Source organism: Euprymna scolopes, chromosome 5, assembly GCF_053919585.1.
Source record: "Euprymna scolopes isolate OS-2025 chromosome 5, ASM5391958v1, whole genome shotgun sequence".
Taxonomy (NCBI): Eukaryota; Metazoa; Mollusca; class Cephalopoda; order Sepiida; family Sepiolidae; genus Euprymna; species Euprymna scolopes.
The window spans coordinates 34,466,639-34,494,085 of NC_136486.1; the positions used below are offsets into that span (position 1 = coordinate 34,466,639).

A 27,447-nucleotide genomic window follows, 5' to 3' on the forward strand; every position below is an offset into this window, starting at 1 on the left:
GTGCAGAGAGCCGAAAACATTTCGGTCCAGTTGGACCACTCAGGCAATATTTCCTTTATTTTAAACCAGTAAATGCCTCATTTGAGGGAAGGGTCCTGATGGGATCAGCTTTGTGAGAGAAACAATATCCAGAGATAAGTTTGATGTTGTCTTCTCTGGTCAGCTGAACAATGACCACCAACAAAAGGCCAGAACCAATTAAGAGCAAAGAGATCCCAGAAACAAGAGCAAAGCCAGCCGTGCTTTCCATTCTTTTTGGATCTACTAATTAACCATCATATCAAGCATAAAAAATTGGCCCCTAGATCGCCACACCAAAACGGGAATGCGGAAAGAGCTTGGCAGACACTTTTTGAAATGGCAAGATGTCTACTCATTGAATTAAAACTCTCCAAAAGCCTCTGGACGTATGCACTTATGACAGCTGCCTATATACGAAACAGGTGCTTTAACAAAACACAATCTAAAACCCCATATGAAGCTTCTGTGGTACAAAACCAAATTTAAGCCAAATATTTGGTTCAACTTGTTTCGCATATATAGATAAAAAGAGTAAATTAAATATTAAAACCGATAGAGGTATATTTGTTGAATACGATAAAAACAGTCCAGCCAATTTAGTATTTTTTCCAGAGAAAAATAAAATTTTAAAAATCCGATGTGTAAATTTCACAGACACGTTTAATTTTAAAGATGAAACCCTGTCATATGAAGAGGATGAAATTATATTTCCTCAAATTATTAAAACAGATGAAGACAATGAAGATGACGGGGACAAGACTATCCATGATGATGATGATGATGATGATGATGATGATGATAAAGTCGAAAGATACCCCAAAAGAAATAGAAAACAGCCCGATTTTTTGTGGTTGACAATATGAAAGATTATCATGTTGAACTGGAACCTCCTTCACTCGTCCCAATGCACTGAGTAACCGTCTGTCTTGTAACGTCACCTGAACAGCCAAAGCTCTCTTGCCACACCTCCAAGTGACCTGCTTTATATTACATTCATCCACGTGAATCTCGCGAGATTACACAAGGCCGTTTCTCTACAATTAAACTGACTAAATATTCAAAATCACGTAAGCCCAAATAAGATCTCTTCGGTATGGCTAACCCACACTGGCTTTTACAAGGAATGTTTTTTTTTTACAAGGTAGTCACTACTTATCAAGGCCCGGAAGCCACTTGGGGATAAGGGTTATTGCGTGTACAGCAATCAATGGGATAGTATTCGTAGTAATCGTTAGTATTGGAGATTTGATAAAGTGTCTTACTTAAGGGGGCGGTTCATCAGGAATTTGTTTATGTTGGACTTGAAGACATCCAGGTTGTAGTCAGGTGGGAAACAGGCAAATGCAAGAGAGCTCCACAGGCGTGCACTTCTAAGAAAGAAGCTTTGTTCATGGAATCTACGTTTTGGTTTTGGCACTGCTAAAGAGCGGGGAAAATTTTTGACAGTGGTTTCAGCTAGACGGGTGTTTATCGTGAAAGATTGGCGAGGGGGTGACCAGAGATTGGAGCTCAGACGAGCACTTGCCATGGAAGTAACAATAAAACAAAGACAGGCTCGTAACATCTCTCCTGTGGGAGAGAAGTTGCAGGGAAGAGAAAAGAGCATCCTCCACTAAGCCACAAAGCCTACTTTGTACTCTGTCAAGGCAGGATAGGCTGTTTTTAGCAGCTCCTGCCCAGATGTGGCAGCAGTACTCCATCCTTGGACGTACTTGGCTTTTATATAGATAGTAATACCTATAGTAAGAGCATGAAGCTGGATACTCCACCAGACTAGATGAATTCTTATCCTAGAATCCAGTAAGATGGAGAGACCGCAAGAAAGATATACCATAACATATTTGGTTATAGTCAGCTAGCATACTTCCTAACTTCCAGCATAGCGCTACCACAAGCAACGACAAGGCAAATCAGTTACTTCACTTTTATTGTTCTTCAGTATTTCTATTGTGAAGCGATTTAGAGTGATGAGAGTCCATGAAAAGAATTTTTACAGATTATGTTGCTGACAGTGTGTGTAGGGGTAGGGGGAGATGCAGATGCTGGTTACTTACTGAAGAGATCATCTGTTGTAGCTGAAATGGCAATGAGATTGTTGAAACATCTTTCCAAGTCTTGCAGGACATCCACATAATCTGATAAATTGACATCATTTTTCACAGATTTTAAAACACTATCGGCCCGTTTCTTTACCTGGAATGGAAAAATAATAATTAAAAACAAAAAAAAAAAGAATATGTTATACTCCCCTCTTTTGGAAATAGGGTACGATTATGACTATCCCCAATATCAAATAATCCTTATACACCGTGAAATTTCCTTTATGTATGACTAGCGCTGGGGGGGGGGGGATGTACCTGGTGTTGCCCGGGTGTTTGTAGGTGTGTGTTGGGGGGGGGTAAATCAGAACAAAAAAGAAATTTACCGATAGCAATTTTAAAAATTGGAAAAAAAGGGGAGGGGTTGGCAGGTAGGCTCGAACCCGAAGCCTTGAGGCTAATAGGCTGAGCCTGAACACCTGCGCTATAGTGACAGTCGCAATGTAAGAGTGATTAAAAAGCGAGTCACGTCAAAAAAAGAGTAAGCGATCCAAAAATGTGGAATATTTAACGTTTCAAAGTCGGGCAAATTAAATAGACAGGAAACCCCCGTTGTTAAGTCATAGATATTACGATTTAGAGGTCATATAAAAAGTGTTAAGAAGGAGCGAGCAGTCCCCGGAAAAAAGCCTTTTGCAGATATACGCAAAAAGTGTACATACATACATATTTTTGCTTTTATATTTATAGACTAGCGAGGGGGGGTACCTGGTATTGTCCAGGTGTTTGGAGGTGTGTTGTGGGGCGAGGAGAGGGGGGGGGTAGATCAAAATATGGCCGGGTGCTTGGAGGTGTAAGAGAAAAAAAAGTTTCAGTAGGAAGGTAGGCTTGAACCCCAAAGCCTTGACGCGAAGGTGGAAACGAAAGGAGAAAAAAAGCCAGAAACCTAACAATCTTGGCCACGAGGGGAGAGGAATTGATAAGTGTGTTAAGTTAACGTTTATAAAGTGAAATTGACATGTGCAAGAAAGTTAAGTCGCGTGATGTTTGACCTTGAAACATGACGTAAGCAATGGCTGTTCAGCAGTTAAGATTTTGTGCGGGACAGTTTTTACCGAACTTTGGGAAGGGAAAAGTAGCTCCCCCGTTTATTAGGGGAGTATCTTGAAATGAAAACAACTGTCTGATATGACGGTGAAAAGTCGACATTGACTAAATGTTTACATCGCTTTCTCGATAACACCGGCCGTGGGCCAAGAAGGTGGCTGTTCGAATAGAGTTTCGCTTTTTTTTATACCGAAAAACAAAAGCAACGTGCAGCGATCCAAAAATGTGGAATATTTAGCTTTCAAAAGTCAGGCAAATTGAATAGACAGACTATCCCCGTTGTTAACTCGTAGATATTATGATTTAGCTGTGATATAAAAAGTTTTAAGAATGAGGGAGCCGAGCGAGCAGTCCCTAGAGAAAAAAAACCATCTGCGGACATAGATACACACACATTTTGCCTTTTATATATATAGAAAACCAAAGAGGAGAGATATAACACATGAGAAATATTTGGAATCAAGTCTCCCCTTCCTGTTATTTTAGATCAGTTGAAACCATAGTAGCAAGTTTTAGTCTCCCCTCCATCAAGGGCAGAGGTTTTGGGGAAATACCTGATATTTTGTTGCAATTCATATGCAAAACTAGGAAAACAAATGACTATTAAACATTTTATAGCTGTAAAAATGTGCCAAAAATAGGCTCTGGGTGATGGATGACCCTCTTAATGTGCAACCTTAAGAGCAAATGTCACATAGCCCACGACACAATTCAGGTTATTACCTTTCCAACGAGCTTTCAATTGTTACATTCTGATCAATAATCGTTGAGATTTGAAACTTATAAAATTGCCCCAAAAAAGGTGGTGTGTATATATATATATATATGATGATTGCAAACGTCTTGTCAGACGAGTGCCACTCCCTCAGACACTTAATGTCCATGAGCCCAGAAATGACTTTTTTTTTTTCTTAGTCCTACTGGTGAATTCACACGCTCACGCAGGCATGATACTGAAGACGGTCATTGAGATCAATTATTACATGTTTCCAGCATTTCAAGCCTCCATGCGTCATAACTTTTCCATCGCCACAGGACCATTTTTATAGACAAATGCCTGAGGGAGTATCTATACACAGGTGATGTTACAGAGTCTTAGCTTTGTACGACAGCTAAGTCTCTCTCTGTTCAAAATGTTGAGATCCAGCAACAAGCAAGAGCAAGATAGCCAGCAACAAGTTAAACTGCAGACCAGCTTAATGCGGGTACTGGTCTCCCGCTTTATGGTTTTTTTAAATCAGAGATTTGCTTCTCCTAGAAAGGTTGCCTTCACCACGGCTTATGGGAGCCCTCTCCACACAAACACACATGGTGCTAGTTGGCCGTTGACTCCGAAAAAGGGTTCATTCGCCCTTTGGAAGGTCTTGTTTTTAATCCTTCAGGGAGACTAGCCACCCTCCCCACCAAACAAGTCTGGTGGGGGAACCAGTTTAGTCGCCGGTGACCCGACCATGAGGCAGGTAGTACTGGGTTACATGGTATCAGTAGCATATGACATGACCTGACACATATATATATATATATATATACACACTTATATTGAGTAAAAAGATTAATAATTGTAAATTATGAATCATTTCAAAAGGAAAGACAAAATCAACTTGAGTGTACGAACGTTTCAGAAACGATATTCATTTTATTAAATTGACAATAATTATTGTCAATAATTATTGCAATAATTGACAAAGGTTTCGTCTTCGAATATAATTTCATCAGTAAAAATGGGGGAGGGGAAAGAATCTTAAGACATCAAAATAAAACTAGGATTTTTGTAGTAAGGCAGATATTTATGCAAATATCTAAAAACATAAGAACGAAGTTATTAATTTTATGTTGATAATGAAAATAGAAAATTAGGAATAAAATTAGGAGAAAAAAAAAATTTTTCAGAATAAAAAAACTAAATTTTATTTAAATACCTTATTGATTTTCATTATGAAACTTGCTTTAAGTTCAGTCAGTATATCTTTGGGGATGCTGCTGTATCTTGTCTCCGAATGGTTGAAATAACTATTTAGCGTTTCTTTTAATTTAAAAACACTGGGCTAATGAACAACTAAAACGTCTTTTTAGTGGACGCAAAATTTACAATCCAAGGGAGACAACTGCAACTTTTTTGAAAAATGAAATAAAATAAAAAAAACTTAATGATCTAAGGGAGATAACGTGGTATTTAATATAGTAATTATTTTAGGGATAAATTTATTTATTGTGATGGTAAGATAGTAAAAATATAATGTTAATAATAATAATAATAGTAACATAGATGATAATATAAAATAATGATGATAGTTATAATAATAATAATAATAGTAAACATACTAACAAAATAAGTAAAATGATAATGCTTATTAAATAATATCATTAATAATTACAAACAATAATGATCGGATTAATATTTTTTTATGGGGGTTTAAATTTGTCAAACTTCATCCAACGTCTATGTATGGATGCTGAAAATATTTCATCTTTTCGATTTAAACATGTTGCTTTATTGTCATTGAATTTTAATATAGCAAGAACTTCAAATCTACAAAGGATGCAGAATTTGTCACTGGGTTTATTTGTTTTAAAAGAGCCTAGTATTTTCCATTTTATGTTAAAAGGGATATTCATATCTTTGAGATGCCAAATATAGTTTGCTAATGCTGCTTGGTTTTTTAAGGATTTTTAAGATTGTGTTTTTTTAATATTTTTTTAAAAGTTGCAACGTAAAAGCAAAAAACCCTCATAACCTTTACATCACTATATATATATATATATATATGAAATAAAATGGAGGTGGAAGGACCTGGATACTCAACGTTTCGCCCGATTTATGCGGGCTTCTTCAAGAGGGATGGTCATTGACAAGAGAGTCGGAGGATTGGGGCTATATATAATGATGGGGGAGAGCAGCGTGTTTTCCTTATGTAAATTAGATGTCATATGTACATGTATATACATTTTATGAGAGAAAAAAAAACTAAATTAGAGTAAATTAGTGTAGTGGATTACGTCTAAAAGATAAAATATCGTAGAGATTAAAAAAAAAAATTGTGTTTGGAAATATAGCGGTGATAGATTAAATAAATAAAATGACATGAGATCACGAAAGAATCTTTTTTTAAATTAGAAATAATTGAATTGGGATAAAATAGCGTAGTACCTTAAAAGATGGTGTCTAAAAATAAGAATAGGAGGTGATAAAATGGAGTCTAAAAATAGATAATGATAAAATACAGTAAATAAGTAAAATAAAAATAAAATTAAGTGAAATTACGAATTTTTTTTTTTTTTTTGTATCGCTTTTAACCGGTGTCTAAGTTGTTTTCTTTAATAATTATTTTCGACAGAAAGGGAGCAACGTGGAAAAAACCTTTTCTTTGCTTAATTATATTGCTGGAATGGGAAATTATAGCTGACTCAATTAAACGTCGTGTGGATCTGTTATGTATGTGTTTAAGGAAAGTTGTTTTGTTAAAATCAAACTGGTGGTCGTTTTCCATGATGTGACAAAATATGGCGTTGAGTGTATTGTTGTTTTTTACATCTCTTTTGTGTTCATATATTCTTTTATTTAAATTACGTTGAGTTTCTCCTACGTATATTCTTCCACAATCAAGGCAGGGTATGGAATATATTCCGGCTTTGGTGTTAATGTTGGTATTAGTTATAATTTTACGTGTTACAATTTTACGTGTACAATTCAATTATTTCCAATTTAAAAAAAGATTCTTTCGTGATCTCATGTCATTTTATTTATTTAATCTATCACCGCTATATTTCCAAACACAATTTTTTTTTTTAATCTCTACGATATTTTATCTTTTAGACGTAATCCACTACACTAGTTTACTCTAATTTAGTTTTTTTTCTCTCATAAAATGTATATACATTTACATATGACATCTAATTTACATAAGGAAAACACACTGCTCTCCCTCATCATTATATATAGCCCCAATCCTCCGACTCTCTCGTCAATGACCATCCCTCTTGAAGAAGCCCGCATAAATCGGGCGAAACGTTGAGTATCCAGGTCCTTCCACCTCCATTTTATTTCATATCGTCGGATTTAATCCAGCTCAACAATCATATATATATATATATATATATATATATATATATATATATAATTGTGAGCTCCTTCTTGGCAAAGAACCCAGCACAAACCCAAAACTCATTTTCGTAATAGCATCAAGGAGAGTCTGATAAGCTTTCATGTTTCTGTTGACAGTTGAAGTCCCTAGCGTATGATCACAAGCAGTGCAGGACACTAATATACAGGGGCGCAAAACACTTTGAAGCGGCCAGGATAGACTGAGTGAAGCTCAAGAGCATGTAGGAAATGTCAAACCTTGCCACCCAATCATGGAAATCTTTGGATCTGTGAGATATGTGACCAGGCTCTGTTGTCCAAGGTAGGTCTAGTTATACCTTTTACAACAGAGCCCGGTCACATACCTCACAAATCCAAAGATTTCCATGATTGGGTGGTACACATATCATTGTACGTTTGCACGTGATTAACATCACGTGAACGCGCACAATCATATGGGTTCTGTTCATCCAAACCAATGGCTGTCTTCAGTATCATGTCTGCTTGAGGGTGTGCAAGTCGCTGGCAGGACTGAAAAGTCATCCTCGCGCACATGGACTTTCAGTGACTGAGGGATTGGCACTTGTCTGACAAGACGTCACAATCATCATATATGGATATATTTATACTGGTATTGAATAATGAAATGTTCATATCTTTGGTTCTATGGGACGAAACCATATGAAAATTTGCAGGCTTTTTGAAGATTATACTATTGTATGCTTTAAATGCCATGACAATTGGTAAAAACGAAACTATTTTCAAATCAATAAAATATGCCCAAATTTGCCTACATTTATATAGTGTCCTGGCAAGCCAGCTTTAGTTTTGCTGCTTCGGTTGTCTCCCCTGTGACCTTGCCAGGCCACTAATAGGGAGAAATGCAATTTACCCCTTTTTCATATTAAATTTCTAAGTAGACAAAATTTACCAAAGTAAAAGCATATCATTCATAATCTAGGTATTTCTTACCTGACAGGACATGGCGTTAATGGTTGCAATGATTGTTTTCTGCTGAGAGAGGATATCATCCAACTTTTCCATCACTCTAATCCTCATCACCTGGATCTGTCGGGAAGTAGCCATCTAGAAAACATAAAATTTATATTAGAGATATTTTCCTTTTCATCGCTATAAGTGTTTTGTGAATTTGAATTTGTAAATTAAAAAGCCAATACAACACAAATTTTTATTTAAATAAGCATTTATTTATTTTAAACTAGTAGGGTGGGGCCTTGCCTGGTCATAAAATATGCTTAGATATATTTTAATTCATTAAGATTCAGTATTTATTATTACAAAGTCAATTCTATATTGAATATTATATTGTACCTAATATACAGTACTGATTTCAAAAATTAAAAATAACTTGGGTGCAATTAACTAGAATCAAAACCAAAACATTTAGCGCTCCAGCCACGTTCCTTACCGTTTGAGCTATCACAAGATGACTTCAAGTTATGAATGAATTTGCGTATGCGCAAAAATAGAAATGTGTCGATAAATTGAAATAAACATTTTGCATTTCAACTTGCTGACATATCTATACATGATATTTATGAATTCAAACAAAGATTTACTCGTTAAAACCCATCCTAGGTGTATGATTACTATATCCTATTAATGTCAGGGTTATGTGACCAGTAGTTTCAAAGTTTATCGGTTAAATATTTACATACATCTACTGTTTTATTTATATAGATTAAAAATAGCTTTTTTCCCTTATAGATAAAAAGAATTTTAACAGATGAATATTTTGTTACATCAGCAAGGGAGATAATAAAATTTCAGCAAATCATTTCTCCTTAAAAATAATAATCAGATTTATTATAATCTGGTGATATAGTTTAGTGGTAGAGCATTTGACTACAGATCGAATGATCTCCTGTTCAAGCCCGAAAATACCTCACCATTTTAATTTAATTTTTTCTTATTAATGACTTCAATTTACGATAAAAAGAGATAACATTTAAAACCACCACAAACCATTTCTTTGTTTGCATATTTTTAAACATTAATCAGAAATTACTTTTCCAGGGCAATCAACATCAAACCAAAATATCAGCTGACGTGATATCATAAACAAATACTGAAAGAATTTGAGGAACAACATTATTATTTTTTTAATTTTATTTTTGCAAATTAGTCCAGTGGGCAAATTATTCCTCATAATATATGATAATCAATAGAGGTTTGATTCTATAATAATAATACATATGTAATCTGCATAAAAACATGTTTAACATATTGTACAACTGGGCAACACTGGGCTGTCTACTATTTTGTAAATAAATGCATATTTTTTTTTTTAAATGCGGCATTCTATTGGCTTTTTACATACTCTAATCATTAATTTTCTTATTCAGTATCACTTGATTATTTAACGCAATTAAAAATGCAATGTATTAAAATTTAAAAATTCTATTTGAAAAAATATTTTATTACAAGATAGTGATAAGACGATAACATTATTTTTCCTGATCCCAATACAATAACCGATTCCATACTAAATTCATGATTCCAATAAAATTTCCGATTCCAATACGATTTCCGATTCCAATAAGATTTCCGATTCAAATACAATTAATGATACCTAAAAACTTTCCGATTCCAATACAATCACCCGATTCCAATACAATCACCGACTCCATACTAAATTCCAGATTCCAATACAATCACCGACTCCATACTAAATTCCAGATTCCAATACAATCACCGACTCCATACTAAATTCCAGATTCCAATACAATCACCGACTCCATACTAAATTCCAGATTCCAATACAATCACCGACTCCATACTAAATTCCAGATTCCAATACAATCACCGACTCCATACTAAATTCCAGATTCCAATACAATCACCGACTCCATACTAAATTCCAGATTCCAATACAATCACCGACTCCATAAATTCCAGATTCCAATACAATCACCGACTCCATACTAAATTCCAGATTCCAATACAATCACCGACTCCATACTAAATTCCAGATTCCAATACAATCACCGACTCCATACTAAATTCCAGATTCCAATACAATCACCGACTCCATACTAAATTCCAGATTCCAATACAATCACCGACTCCATAAATTCCAGATTCCAATACAATCACCGACTCCATACTAAATTCCAGATTCCAATACAATCACCGACTCCATACTAAATTCCAGATTCCAATACAATCACCGACTCCATACTAAATTCCAGATTCCAATACAATCACCGACTCCATACTAAATTCCAGATTCCAATACAATCACCGACTCCATAAATTCCAGATTCCAATACAATCACCGACTCCATACTAAATTCCAGATTCCAATACAATCACCGACTCCATACTAAATTCCAGATTCCAATACAATCACCGACTCCATACTAAATTCCAGATTCCAATACAATCACCGACTCCATACTAAATTCCAGATTCCAATACAATCACCGACTCCATACTAAATTCCAGATTCCAATACAATCACCGACTCCATAAATTCCAGATTCCAATACAATCACCGACTCCATACTAAATTCCAGATTCCAATACAATCACCGACTCCATACTAAATTCCAGATTCCAATACAATCACCGACTCCATACTAAATTCCAGATTCCAATACAATCACCGACTCCATACTAAATTCCAGATTCCAATACAATCACCGACTCCATAAATTCCAGATTCCAATACAATCACCGACTCCATACTAAATTCCAGATTCCAATACAATCACCGACTCCATACTAAATTCCAGATTCCAATACAATCACCGACTCCATAAATTCCAGATTCCAATACAATCACCGACTCCATACTAAATTCCAGATTCCAATACAATCACCGACTCCATACTAAATTCCAGATTCCAATACAATCACCGACTCCATACTAAATTCCAGATTCCAATACAATCACCGACTCCATACTAAATTCCAGATTCCAATACAATCACCGACTCCATACTAAATTCCAGATTCCAATACAATCACCGACTCCATACTAAATTCCAGATTCCAATACAATCACCGACTCCATACTAAATTCCAGATTCCAATACAATCACCGACTCCATACTAAATTCCAGATTCCAATACAATCACCGACTCCATACTAAATTCCAGATTCCAATACAATCACCGACTCCATACTAAATTCCAGATTCCAATACAATCACCGACTCCATACTAAATTCCAGATTCCAATACAATCACCGACTCCATACTAAATTCCAGATTCCAATACAATCACCGACTCCATACTAAATTCCAGATTCCAATACAATCACCGACTCCATACTAAATTCCAGATTCCAATACAATCACCGACTCCATACTAAATTCCAGATTCCAATACAATCACCGACTCCATACTAAATTCCAGATTCCAATACAATCACCGACTCCATAAATTCCAGATTCCAATACAATCACCGACTCCATACTAAATTCCAGATTCCAATACAATCACCGACTCCATACTAAATTCCAGATTCCAATACAATCACCGACTCCATACTAAATTCCAGATTCCAATACAATCACCGACTCCATACTAAATTCCAGATTCCAATACAATCACCGACTCCATAAATTCCAGATTCCAATACAATCACCGACTCCATACTAAATTCCAGATTCCAATACAATCACCGACTCCATACTAAATTCCAGATTCCAATACAATCACCGACTCCATACTAAATTCCAGATTCCAATACAATCACCGACTCCATAAATTCCAGATTCCAATACAATCACCGACTCCATACTAAATTCCAGATTCCAATACAATCACCGACTCCATACTAAATTCCAGATTCCAATACAATCACCGACTCCATACTAAATTCCAGATTCCAATACAATCACCGACTCCATAAATTCCAGATTCCAATACAATCACCGACTCCATACTAAATTCCAGATTCCAATACAATCACCGACTCCATACTAAATTCCAGATTCCAATACAATCACCGACTCCATACTAAATTCCAGATTCCAATACAATCACCGACTCCATACTAAATTCCAGATTCCAATACAATCACCGACTCCATAAATTCCAGATTCCAATACAATCACCGACTCCATACTAAATTCCAGATTCCAATACAATCACCGATTCCATAAATTCCAGATTCCAATACAATCACCGACTCCATACTAAATTCCAGATTCCAATACAATCACCGACTCCATACTAAATTCCAGATTCCAATACAATCACCGACTCCATACTAAATTCCAGATTCCAATACAATCACCGACTCCATACTAAATTCCAGATTCCAATACAATCACCGACTCCATAAATTCCAGATTCCAATACAATCACCGACTCCATACTAAATTCCAGATTCCAATACAATCACCGACTCCATACTAAATTCCAGATTCCAATACAATCACCGACTCCATACTAAATTCCAGATTCCAATACAATCACCGACTCCATACTAAATTCCAGATTCCAATACAATCACCGACTCCATACTAAATTCCAGATTCCAATACAATCACCGACTCCATAAATTCCAGATTCCAATACAATCACCGACTCCATACTAAATTCCAGATTCCAATACAATCACCGACTCCATACTAAATTCCAGATTCCAATACAATCACCGACTCCATACTAAATTCCAGATTCCAATACAATCACCGACTCCATACTAAATTCCAGATTCCAATACAATCACCGACTCCATAAATTCCAGATTCCAATACAATCACCGACTCCATACTAAATTCCAGATTCCAATACAATCACCGACTCCATACTAAATTCCAGATTCCAATACAATCACCGACTCCATAAATTCCAGATTCCAATACAATCACCGACTCCATACTAAATTCCAGATTCCAATACAATCACCGACTCCATACTAAATTCCAGATTCCAATACAATCACCGACTCCATAAATTCCAGATTCCAATACAATCACCGACTCCATACTAAATTCCAGATTCCAATACAATCACCGACTCCATACTAAATTCCAGATTCCAATACAATCACCGACTCCATACTAAATTCCAGATTCCAATACAATCACCGACTCCATACTAAATTCCAGATTCCAATACAATCACCGACTCCATACTAAATTCCAGATTCCAATACAATCACCGACTCCATACTAAATTCCAGATTCCAATACAATCACCGACTCCATACTAAATTCCAGATTCCAATACAATCACCGACTCCATAAATTCCAGATTCCAATACAATCACCGACTCCATACTAAATTCCAGATTCCAATACAATCACCGACTCCATACTAAATTCCAGATTCCAATACAATCACCGACTCCATACTAAATTCCAGATTCCAATACAATCACCGACTCCATACTAAATTCCAGATTCCAATACAATCACCGACTCCATACTAAATTCCAGATTCCAATACAATCACCGACTCCATAAATTCCAGATTCCAATACAATCACCGACTCCATACTAAATTCCAGATTCCAATACAATCACCGACTCCATACTAAATTCCAGATTCCAATACAATCACCGACTCCATACTAAATTCCAGATTCCAATACAATCACCGACTCCATACTAAATTCCAGATTCCAATACAATCACCGACTCCATAAATTCCAGATTCCAATACAATCACCGACTCCATACTAAATTCCAGATTCCAATACAATCACCGACTCCATACTAAATTCCAGATTCCAATACAATCACCGACTCCATACTAAATTCCAGATTCCAATACAATCACCGACTCCATACTAAATTCCAGATTCCAATACAATCACCGACTCCATACTAAATTCCAGATTCCAATACAATCACCGACTCCATAAATTCCAGATTCCAATACAATCACCGACTCCATACTAAATTCCAGATTCCAATACAATCACCGACTCCATACTAAATTCCAGATTCCAATACAATCACCGACTCCATACTAAATTCCAGATTCCAATACAATCACCGACTCCATACTAAATTCCAGATTCCAATACAATCACCGACTCCATACTAAATTCCAGATTCCAATACAATCACCGACTCCATAAATTCCAGATTCCAATACAATCACCGACTCCATACTAAATTCCAGATTCCAATACAATCACCGACTCCATACTAAATTCCAGATTCCAATACAATCACCGACTCCATACTAAATTCCAGATTCCAATACAATCACCGACTCCATACTAAATTCCAGATTCCAATACAATCACCGACTCCATAAATTCCAGATTCCAATACAATCACCGACTCCATACTAAATTCCAGATTCCAATACAATCACCGACTCCATACTAAATTCCAGATTCCAATACAATCACCGACTCCATACTAAATTCCAGATTCCAATACAATCACCGACTCCATACTAAATTCCAGATTCCAATACAATCACCGACTCCATAAATTCCAGATTCCAATACAATCACCGACTCCATACTAAATTCCAGATTCCAATACAATCACCGACTCCATACTAAATTCCAGATTCCAATACAATCACCGACTCCATACTAAATTCCAGATTCCAATACAATCACCGACTCCATACTAAATTCCAGATTCCAATACAATCACCGACTCCATACTAAATTCCAGATTCCAATACAATCACCGACTCCATAAATTCCAGATTCCAATACAATCACCGACTCCATACTAAATTCCAGATTCCAATACAATCACCGACTCCATACTAAATTCCAGATTCCAATACAATCACCGACTCCATACTAAATTCCAGATTCCAATACAATCACCGACTCCATACTAAATTCCAGATTCCAATACAATCACCGACTCCATACTAAATTCCAGATTCCAATACAATCACCGACTCCATAAATTCCAGATTCCAATACAATCACCGACTCCATACTAAATTCCAGATTCCAATACAATCACCGACTCCATACTAAATTCCAGATTCCAATACAATCACCGACTCCATACTAAATTCCAGATTCCAATACAATCACCGACTCCATACTAAATTCCAGATTCCAATACAATCACCGACTCCATACTAAATTCCAGATTCCAATACAATCACCGACTCCATAAATTCCAGATTCCAATACAATCACCGACTCCATACTAAATTCCAGATTCCAATACAATCACCGACTCCATACTAAATTCCAGATTCCAATACAATCACCGACTCCATACTAAATTCCAGATTCCAATACAATCACCGACTCCATAAATTCCAGATTCCAATACAATCACCGACTCCATACTAAATTCCAGATTCCAATACAATCACCGACTCCATACTAAATTCCAGATTCCAATACAATCACCGACTCCATACTAAATTCCAGATTCCAATAAAATTTCTGTTTTCCATTCTTTACACTTCAATATTTAGAGATTTATAGTTGCCCCCCCCCTCAATTACTGTAAAAACATGTTAAAAGTGCAAATATTTTATCAAATGTGTGTAGTGATGAGCTATAGATTTCTAGTTTTACTGGTTGTTTAATATCAACAAATATTTACTTTTTAAAATCACTACCAACAATGGAATATCAACAAATATTTACTTTTTAAAATCACTACCAACAATGGAAGATCAACAAATATTTACTTTTTAAAATTACTACCAACAATGGAATATCAACAAATATTTACTTTTTAAAATCACTACCAACAATGGAAGATCAACAAATATTTACTTTTTAAAATCACTACCAACAATGGAAGATCAACAAATATTTACTTTTTAAAATTACTACCAACAATGGAAGATCAACAAATATTTACTTTTTAAAATCACTACCAACAATGGAAGATCAACAAATATTTACTTTTTAAAATCACTACCAACAATGGAAGATCAACAAATATTTACTTTTTAAAATCACTACCAACAATGGAAGATCAACAAATATTTACTTTTTAAAATTACTACCAACAATGGAAGATCAACAAATATTTACTTTTTAAAATCACTACCAACAATGGAAGATCAACAAATATTTACTTTTTAAAATCACTACCAACAATGGAAGATCAACAAATATTTACTTTTTAAAATTACTACCAACAATGGAAGATCAACAAATATTTACTTTTTAAAATCACTACCAACAATGGAAGATCAACAAATATTTACTTTTTAAAATCACTACCAACAATGGAAGATCAACAAATATTTACTTTTTAAAATAACTACCAACAATGGAAGATCAACAAATATTTACTTTTTAAAATCACTACCAACAATGGAAGATCAACAAATATTTACTTTTTAAAATCACTACCAACAATGGAAGATCAACAAATATTTACTTTTTAAAATCACTACCAACAATGGAAGATCAACAAATATTTACTTTTTAAAATCACTACCAACAATGGAATATCAACAAATATTTACTTTTTAAAATCACTACCAACAATGGAAGATCAACAAATATTTACTTTTTAAAATCACTACCAACAATGGAAGATCAACAAATATTTACTTTTTAAAATCACTACCAACAATGGAAGATCAACAAATATTTACTTTTTAAAATCACTACCAACAATGGAATATGAACAAATATTTACTTTTTAAAATTACTACCAACAATGGAAGATCAACAAATATTTACTTTTTAAAATTACTACCAACAATGGAATATCAACAAATATTTACTTTTTAAAATTACTACCAACAATGGAAGATCAACAAATATTTACTTTTTAAAATCACTACCAACAATGGAATATCAACAAATATTTACTTTTTAAAATTACTACCAACAATGGAAGATCAACAAATATTTACTTTTTAAAATTACTACCAACAATGGAATATCAACAAATATTTACTTTTTAAAATTACTACCAACAATGGAAGATCAACAAATATTTACTTTTTAAAATCACTACCAACAATGGAAGATCAACAAATATTTACTTTTTAAAATCACTACCAACAATGGAAGATCAACAAATATTTACTTTTTAAAATCACTACCAACAATGGAAGATCAACAAATATTTACTTTTTAAAATCACTACCAACAATGGAATATCAACAAATATTTACTTTTTAAAATCACTACCAACAATGGAAGATCAACAAATATTTACTTTTTAAAATCACTACCAACAATGGAATATCAACAAATATTTACTTTTTAAAATCACTACCAACAATGGAAGATCAACAAATATTTACTTTTTAAAATCACTACCAACAATGGAAGATCAACAAATATTTACTTTTTAAAATCACTACCAACAATGGAATATGAACAAATATTTACTTTTTAAAATCACTACCAACAATGGAAGATCAACAAATATTTACTTTTTAAAATTACTACCAACAATGGAAGATCAACAAATATTTACTTTTTAAAATCACTACCAACAATGGAAGATCAACAAATATTTACTTTTTAAAATCACTACCAACAATGGAAGATCAACAAATATTTACTTTTTAAAATCACTACCAACAATGGAAGATCAACAAATATTTACTTTTTAAAATTACTACCAACAATGGAAGATCAACAAATATTTACTTTTTAAAATCACTACCAACAATGGAAGATCAACAAATATTTACTTTTTAAAATCACTACCAACAATGGAAGATCAACAAATATTTACTTTTTAAAATTACTACCAACAATGGAAGATCAACAAATATTTACTTTTTAAAATCACTACCAACAATGGAAGATCAACAAATATTTACTTTTTAAAATCACTACCAACAATGGAAGATCAACAAATATTTACTTTTTAAAATAACTACCAACAATGGAAGATCAACAAATATTTACTTTTTAAAATCACTACCAACAATGGAAGATCAACAAATATTTACTTTTTAAAATCACTACCAACAATGGAAGATCAACAAATATTTACTTTTTAAAATCACTACCAACAATGGAAGATCAACAAATATTTACTTTTTAAAATCACTACCAACAATGGAATATCAACAAATATTTACTTTTTAAAATCACTACCAACAATGGAAGATCAACAAATATTTACTTTTTAAAATCACTACCAACAATGGAAGATCAACAAATATTTACTTTTTAAAATCACTACCAACAATGGAAGATCAACAAATATTTACTTTTTAAAATCACTACCAACAATGGAATATGAACAAATATTTACTTTTTAAAATTACTACCAACAATGGAAGATCAACAAATATTTACTTTTTAAAATTACTACCAACAATGGAATATCAACAAATATTTACTTTTTAAAATTACTACCAACAATGGAAGATCAACAAATATTTACTTTTTAAAATCACTACCAACAATGGAATATCAACAAATATTTACTTTTTAAAATTACTACCAACAATGGAAGATCAACAAATATTTACTTTTTAAAATTACTACCAACAATGGAATATCAACAAATATTTACTTTTTAAAATTACTACCAACAATGGAAGATCAACAAATATTTACTTTTTAAAATCACTACCAACAATGGAAGATCAACAAATATTTACTTTTTAAAATCACTACCAACAATGGAAGATCAACAAATATTTACTTTTTAAAATCACTACCAACAATGGAAGATCAACAAATATTTACTTTTTAAAATCACTACCAACAATGGAATATCAACAAATATTTACTTTTTAAAATCACTACCAACAATGGAAGATCAACAAATATTTACTTTTTAAAATCACTACCAACAATGGAATATCAACAAATATTTACTTTTTAAAATCACTACCAACAATGGAAGATCAACAAATATTTACTTTTTAAAATCACTACCAACAATGGAAGATCAACAAATATTTACTTTTTAAAATCACTACCAACAATGGAATATGAACAAATATTTACTTTTTAAAATTACTACCAACAATGGAAGATCAACAAATATTTACTTTTTAAAATTACTACCAACAATGGAATATCAACAAATATTTACTTTTTAAAATTACTACCAACAATGGAAGATCAACAAATATTTACTTTTTAAAATCACTACCAACAATGGAATATCAACAAATATTTACTTTTTAAAATTACTACCAACAATGGAAGATCAACAAATATTTACTTTTTAAAATTACTACCAACAATGGAATATCAACAAATATTTACTTTTTAAAATTACTACCAACAATGGAAGATCAACAAATATTTACTTTTTAAAATCACTACCAACAATGGAAGATCAACAAATATTTACTTTTTAAAATCACTACCAACAATGGAAGATCAACAAATATTTACTTTTTAAAATCACTACCAACAATGGAATATCAACAAATATTTACTTTTTAAAATCACTACCAACAATGGAAGATCAACAAATATTTACTTTTTAAAATCACTACCAACAATGGAAGATCAACAAATATTTACTTTTTAAAATCACTACCAACAATGGAAGATCAACAAATATTTACTTTTTAAAATCACTACCAACAATGGAAGATCAACAAATATTTACTTTTTAAAATCACTACCAACAATGGAAGATCAACAAATATTTACTTTTTAAAATCACTACCAACAATGGAAGATCAACAAATATTTACTTTTTAAAATCACTACCAACAATGGAAGATCAACAAATATTTACTTTTTAAAATCACTACCAACAATGGAAGATCAACAAATATTTACTTTTTAAAATCACTACCAACAATGGAAGATCAACAAATATTTACTTTTTAAAATCACTACCAACAATGGAAGATCAACAAATATTTACTTTTTAAAATCACTACCAACAATGGAAGATCAACAAATATTTACTTTTTAAAATCACTACCAACAATGGAAGATCAACAAATATTTACTTTTTAAAATCACTACCAACAATGGAATATCAACAAATATTTACTTTTTAAAATCACTACCAACAATGGAAGATCAACAAATATTTACTTTTTAAAATCACTACCAACAATGGAAGATCAACAAATATTTACTTTTTAAAATTACTACCAACAATGGAAGATCAACAAATATTTACTTTTTAAAATCACTACCAACAATGGAATATCAACAAATATTTACTTTTTAAAATCACTACCAACAATGGAAGATCAACAAATATTTACTTTTTAAAATCACTACCAACAATGGAAGATTTTGTTTTAAACAAAATCAAATAAAAAAAAAAAAGCCAAAAGAATCGTTTTTGGCATCCAAATATAGGCACAAATTTTTCGGATTCCGATTCCTAAAAAGTTCTGTTTCATCGTCCCAATGCTATTACAAAATTAAATTCACCATAATGCATTTCAGCTTATTTGTAAAGAAATCAGCCATTTTAATTTTTTCTTAAGAAATTGAAAACAAATCAAAATAAACAAAGAATCAATTTCTTTGTGATGTTTTAACTGTAAAAGAAATTTGGAAGCATTTAAACAGAAAGCTATTTCTGGCTTTCAAACTCTTAGCAAATCCTCATTGAGAGTGTTGGACAGGTTTGTGGAGTCAGATGGTAAAAGTCCGACTCCGAGAATTCCTAGGATGTCGACTGACCCCGATTCCTTTGATATCTTCGACTGACTCATGACTCCTTGACCCCTATGTGGAAATCTATTCTGTAGATCCATATACCAGCCTCCCAACTCCTATTCAGGAATAGGGAAACTTCTTTAGGCCATGGCATTTTGAAGCCAAATGTTTCTCATCAGAAGAGGGGAGTAAAGACACATTATACAGAGAGGAAATTTTTTAAAAGATAATATTGCCTTTATGGAAAGAGAACCAAAGGAAAAACCGGAAAAAGCTATAAAGGACTATAGTAGCATGGGTTGCTTTTTATTGATTTAGGCCCGCTTTTTTTTTTTTTTCACATAAGATTGTAATCCTGGATCGATCCCGGACTAATCCAATTGCCAAATTCATTTGATTCAAGAGCTGGATAATTTTCGGATTACAATCCGCTGTCATCCACAGTGATTTCAATCAAAGACAAAATTTTCATTGACCCTGTCTTATGTCACAAGCAAAACAAAAACAGCTGTCCAGACAGGATTTGCAGTGATCCGATGGATCGAAATATCTTGATGAAGTAGAAGCATTGCAATACAGTACAAAATATGATATATCTCCAAAAATAAAAGCAAAACCATACAAAAACTGCTAAATTGTGCAACTGGTAAAACCAAACAGGAAAACCATGTAGAAATATAAATTTATTGGACTTAAAGCGTCGGAGCCGGATAAAAAAATTCCGACTCCAACTCCTAGTACTATTAGAAATCCAACTGACTCCAACTCCAGCTAAAACCTCTGACTCCCTCCGACTCAGACTCTGCAACCATGGTTTTGAAAGCCATTTCCATGGAGCAATTTATAAATAGAGATTAAATCAACATTACCATGACAAAATTAGTTTTAGTTTTATAACAATTTGATTAATGATCAAACGATATAGTAATATTTAAATGTGACTTTCAAAATACAATTTTAAAATAATTTAATAAAAATGGCATAACAAAATAAGAAAAATGTTCTTGGCACCATTCGATTCGTACAATTAATTTTCTAATATTTCTCTTGATTTGTACCTGACTTTGATATAATGCTGTATAAGAGTCAGATTCAGCCCAAGTGCTGCCACATCTGAGGTTGCCGCTTAGAATACTTTTTTTTTTTTTTTTTACAAAGAAGTCACCATTTATCAAGGCCTGAAGGCCATTCGAGGATAAGGGTTAATGAATGTACAGTAGTCAGTGGTGGGACAATATCGTAGTAATCGTTAGTGGAAATTTGGTAAATTGGATTACTTAAGAGAACGGCTTATCAAGAACTTGTTTACATTGGATTTAAAGACAACCATATTGTAGTCAGCTGGAAAGCAAACCAGCGGAACAGAGTTCCACAGGGGCGTGTACTTCTAAGAAGCTTTGTTCATGGAATCTACGTTTAAGCTTAGGCATAGATTATATACAGCATAATCACATTGACACACCAGTTCCCGGCAGATCACAGAAGTTAAGCAACATTGAGCCTGGTCATTACTAAAAATGGGTGACCAATTTGGGAATTCCATGCGCTACATGTAGGAGGACATCTACACCTCCCTGCAAGAGTTGCAAAAACCTAACGTCATTTCCCCTAACAGGGATATACATGCGACTGGGGACTGCTTGTGAATTTCATACTCCCACAGAATTTCTTCCTTCGGAGGAGCCGATTAAACCAAGATAGACTTTGTAATCTAGTGGCAGATGTTAGAAACTTCTGGTCTGGAAATAGCATTTAGCATTACATTTTATCCAAAACCAATCTTTTACTCTAAATTCTAAAATTATTTTTTTTTTTTTTTAAAAACATCATTTCATAAAGTTAATTTGACATTTTTAGAAAACTAAATAAACCAAATAATATTATAAAATATCTTAAATGATTTAATAAATGAATGAATTTAGTAAATGACCTTTTTCAAAAGAAGACTTTTTTTTTCATTTTGTCGGTGGCATTAACACTGAAGAGTCATTCAAAAAGATGGAACCAAGCTCCTTATATTAAAATTTGTGCCAACCACTTAAACACACATCAATTTCAGATTTACAACCACCTTCAATAACATTGAACGCATACTTTTCTTTCTCCGCGAGACACCAAACATTTGGAGTTAATACCACCGGCAAAATGATGAGAAAAAAGGTCTTGTATATCAAAAGTCTCAGAAACAGGGCTCTACATTGCAAGTGAAACAGTCGCATTGGCAAGTGATTTTTTCAAAGTGGCAACTAGAAATAATGAAACACTTATCTTTTGGCGATTGTATTTCTTTCACTGACAATTTTCTAAAACTCACTACTGAGTGAAAAATATCTTTTCAACATTTTTTTTTAAAAATAAAACTAACAAAGTTAAATTATTTAAACAATAAAAGCTTAATAGAACAATATATATATATTTTTTTTTTTTAACGAAGGCTGTTTAAAAAAATATCTGAAGAAATTAGAATGATTATACCTTCAAGTGTCAACATAAAATTTGTTGTATATTTAGAATTACATTTATTAAAAAAAAAAACACACAGAAAAATCTTTATGATGTACATACTCGTCACAGAATGAAGATGTCATATTCTAAAAATCACGTGGGTTTGGCTAGTAACTTTTCTATTTGGATAGTAAATGAAAATATTTAGTTGTCAAAGGCCAACTAAAGATAAATTTGTCCATAGAGTCCTGAGAAAGAAATAATTTTAATCATTAAATAAAATATATTATAACATTATTTAGGTTTCTAAAATTCTTTTATTTATTTATTTTCTTTTTTTTATAGTAAAATTTTTAATGTGGCATACACTGTGCAATGATAGGTTGTGAACCTGGTGAGAGTTACTTGTTTGTCATGTGAAGACATTTCTTAAACTGTTGTTATGTCTTGGCATGGCAACCAGGTTCCCGGCGGAAATCTATAATATAAAAGTGAAAATGTGTGTTAGTGTGTGCGCTGTTCTGCATGTCTGGCAAAGGCTTTTTTCCGGAGGGGAAGGGGGGGGGACCACGTCTTACAACTTTTTATATACTCCCTAGATTATAATATCTCCGATTTACAAAAGGAGGTTGTCTATCCTTTATTTGAGTGACTTATTTTATAAAATTCCTGCTATTCTGCCTTCTCGCATGTTTTACGTATAAAAAAAAGCGAAACTAACAAAAGCAAAGGCAGTTTTCCGGCTTCATGCCGAGGCGTCCAGAAAGCAATTAGCTTTGATCACTGTGTGGAAAACCCCTTATATCAGACAATTGCTATTCATCTGGACACTTGGGAGCTGGGAATGAGCTCATAGTGAAGAAAATAAAACTTAACTTGCCCCAGGCACTTTCATATCTTCGCGACTCCTGACCTAATGATCAGCGAGTCAACAGCTTTCGATTGACATCGCTAAATTTACACACTTTTCACTTCCTTTGTTGTTGTTGTAGCGCAGCGGTAAGATCTCAGGTTTTCCACCTTCGCATCACGAGTTCAAACCTGCCTGCTTACTAACACTTTTTTTTGGGGGGGGGTTCTTTTACACTGCCAAGCACCACGGGCAATGTACAACTTTAACCTAAATACTAAGTTAAAGCAAGTTTAATTGTCTACAGAATACGCAGACACACACAAATAAAAGAAAAAAAACACTGGAAAAGAAATATGATCCATATACAAATAAATTGGCTCCTCTTTTTCTTCGTCATTGTAGCAAAATTTGAGAATTAAAATGTTGAATTTCAAGTGAAATCAATGGTAGTTACTGAATTGTCATGTCATAGTAATGAACATATCCAAAAATTATGAAAAACAATAATATTCACGTCAAAAGGAACCAAGAATTCTTCTATAGAAATACATTACACCACAGAAGATTTGGATTATTTTCTTGGTTCCTTTTGACGTGAATCCTAATGCCTCACTGGAGTTAGTATTCTTTTTTACAAGACCAATTCTAGGCCTTAAAATAATTCTTTCTTCAGGTTGTAATTTCGTTTACAACTGATTTTTTTTAAACAGTCTTTTTTGACTAATTGTGTTGTCTTCCTTGACGAATCCCGATTGAAGAAAAAGAAACCAAACCACTGGTTTCTCTTAATTAAACTTGCGATTTTTAATGTCTTTTCTCTTGACGCGGGATAGTGAGCAGACTTCTTTCTCGTGTTCAAAACTTCCAACAAAATGGCGCACACATCTTTTATCAATCGAAAGGCACGCATTCAACACGTGATATAACAAGCAGTAGCAGCACAAGATACACCAAGAAAAGGGGGGGGGTAAAGAAGGGGAGAGAGAGAGAAGGAAAGACAGAAGATGGAAAATAAAATTTCTACAAATAACCAGATCTATTCTGACACTAAATTAACGAAATTACTCAGATAAATACTTTTACAATTATAAAAAAAATAGCTACAATAAGATTGTGGGATCTCTATGCTAAAACGTTCACAGAATGCCCAGCAGCAATATATTACATATGAAAGATGCTGTAAAATTTCCACAGGTCACCACTAGTAAATAGTAAAATAGGAACTCTTTGAGTTATAGTAATTGTCTGTATTTTTGAGATGAGTTGTTTTCATTGATTGAGATTGTCAGACTGACTTCCTCATCTTGGTTGTTATTGTCACAACGTTTCGGCCGTTTTGCCCTCCGGCCTTCGTCAGGTGAACGGTGAGTTAAAAACTTTGACAATATTTTGAACAACTTGACACAGTCTGAACAAATGCCCTAAAATTGTCACATAAGTAACATCAGATAACAGCACCTACAGAAGTTTCTGTAGGTGGTGTGTCAAGATTGATGTGTGTAGCAATTTGAATGATTAGGAGACAGAATTAACTTTTTTTTTTAATAACTTTGAGTTATCTCTCTTTTTTATTAATATCAACGATTTTTTTTTTTTCTTACAGTCAACTTTATCTGTGGATAAAACTAGTTGACTGAAGGAAAAAGATCATTAAACTTACTATAAATAAACTGTTTCTAATGTTTGTTTTTTTCATAGATAAAACCTCATTTTAAATAAGTTGATTAGGAGCAATGAATTGCTACCAAAACCCCACCATGTTGTTCAAAAATGTACATACCTCAAAGACTACCTAAAATAGTTTTTAATTAACCAATTTAGCTCCTATGAGAAATATTTGAAAACCAAAATATTGAATTTCAAATAAAACTAATGGTATCTACTTAATTGTCATGTCATAGTAATTAACATATCCAAAAAATTACAAAAATTACAATAAGGTAGAAAATTATTAATGAAAATAGTTTTCTAAGACAATTAGCGAAAATTGAGTTTTGCAGGAAAAAAAAAAAAGCCAAAACGGAGGTAAATATTTTCTGAAAACTTTTTTGTTGGCAAAAATGTGTCGATTCTAATGGTTCTTATTTTGATCAATAAAGTTTATTATGAAAGGGGTTATGATCTTTTGAAGTGGAATGTCAAAAAACATTTTTGCACTAGCTTAATACAGGGTGACCCCAAAAAACGGGCCCCAACTCTAATTAGGCCCCGTTTCTTAGTGTTTTGTCCGAATAAAATGAAACTTTGGTCATAACTAGTTTATTATATTCAAAACATCACATCAAAACACTAGGGTCGTTGGCCTTTTTTTCTCCATTCTAGATGGCCTCCATTTAGCTTTTGTTTTTTTGGGGTCACCCTGTACTAATTAAAAACTTTGGCAATATTTTGAACAACTTGACAGTCTGAACAAATGCCCTAAAATTGTCACATAAGTAACATCAGATAACAGCACCTACAGAAATTTCTGTAGGTGGTGTGTCAAGATTGATGTGTGTAGCAATTTGAATGATTAGGAGACAGAATTAACTTTTTTTTTTAACAATTTATTTTGTAGGTTTTTTTCCCCTTTTTTTTTTAGAAAAGGGCAATGTTTTTTTGTTTTGTTTTTTTAGAAGAGGGCATTATTTTGGGGTTTTTTAGAAGAGGGCATTGTTTTTTTGTTTTTTTTTTAAACGAGGGCCAAGTTATTTTTTTTTTAAGAAGAGGGCAATGGTTTTTTTGTTTTTTTAAGAAAACAGCAATGTTTTTTTGTTTTTTTCTTTAGTTTTCTTTTATTCTTCCAAGATTTTTTAGGGGGGGGGTGACACTGTTGCCACATGGACTTAGGGTTAATGGTAGGGTTCCAGTAACTCTTTTTTGTGGGAGAAAGATGGCAATATGTTACATCTTACAGAAGAAAAACAAAAAGGATAAAAAAAAGAAACAAATAGGAAACAAATAATTGTTACCAAAGGACAGAAAAGTTATTCTTCTATCTAACTGGATAAGTTTTTCGGGTGCTTGTCTATAATTGGGCAGAAAAAAAATTTTTTTACAAGAAAAATATGAAAAAAATCTTTATAATGTACGTACTTGTCACTGCATGAAGATGTCATATTCCAAAAATCACGTAAATCGATCAAGTAGTTTTGTTTTTATTTAAGAAAATCAAATATTATCACACGTTTTAGTAAAGATTTGCTTCACGCCATCTTGTTTGAGACCTAACGACACCTGTTGGAAATATGGGATCAACAAGGGCAGACAATCGATTTTTTTTTTCTTAAATGTCGAAAACACTTTTTTTATAATACAAGTACAAAATAATTAACTTATTTAATAAATAAATAAATTGAATTCTTTTAATAAAGAGAATGTCGAAAACACTCGGGTTTTTTTTTTTTCATTTGA

General features: G+C 33.1%; 1 protein-coding gene across 1 annotated transcript in view; it reads right to left on the reverse strand.

Moving 5' to 3' along the window:
* Positions 1-27,447, reverse strand: part of LOC145276763 (uncharacterized) — a 281,728-nt gene that overhangs the window by 231,675 nt on the left and 22,606 nt on the right. Inside the window, exons 2-3 of the mRNA XM_080128016.1 lie at positions 8,221-8,334; positions 2,076-2,214 (exon numbers count right to left, since the gene is read on the reverse strand). Coding sequence (XP_079984142.1) covers positions 2,076-2,214; positions 8,221-8,334 — 253 coding nt within the window. The remainder of the gene's footprint in view (positions 1-2,075; positions 2,215-8,220; positions 8,335-27,447) is intronic.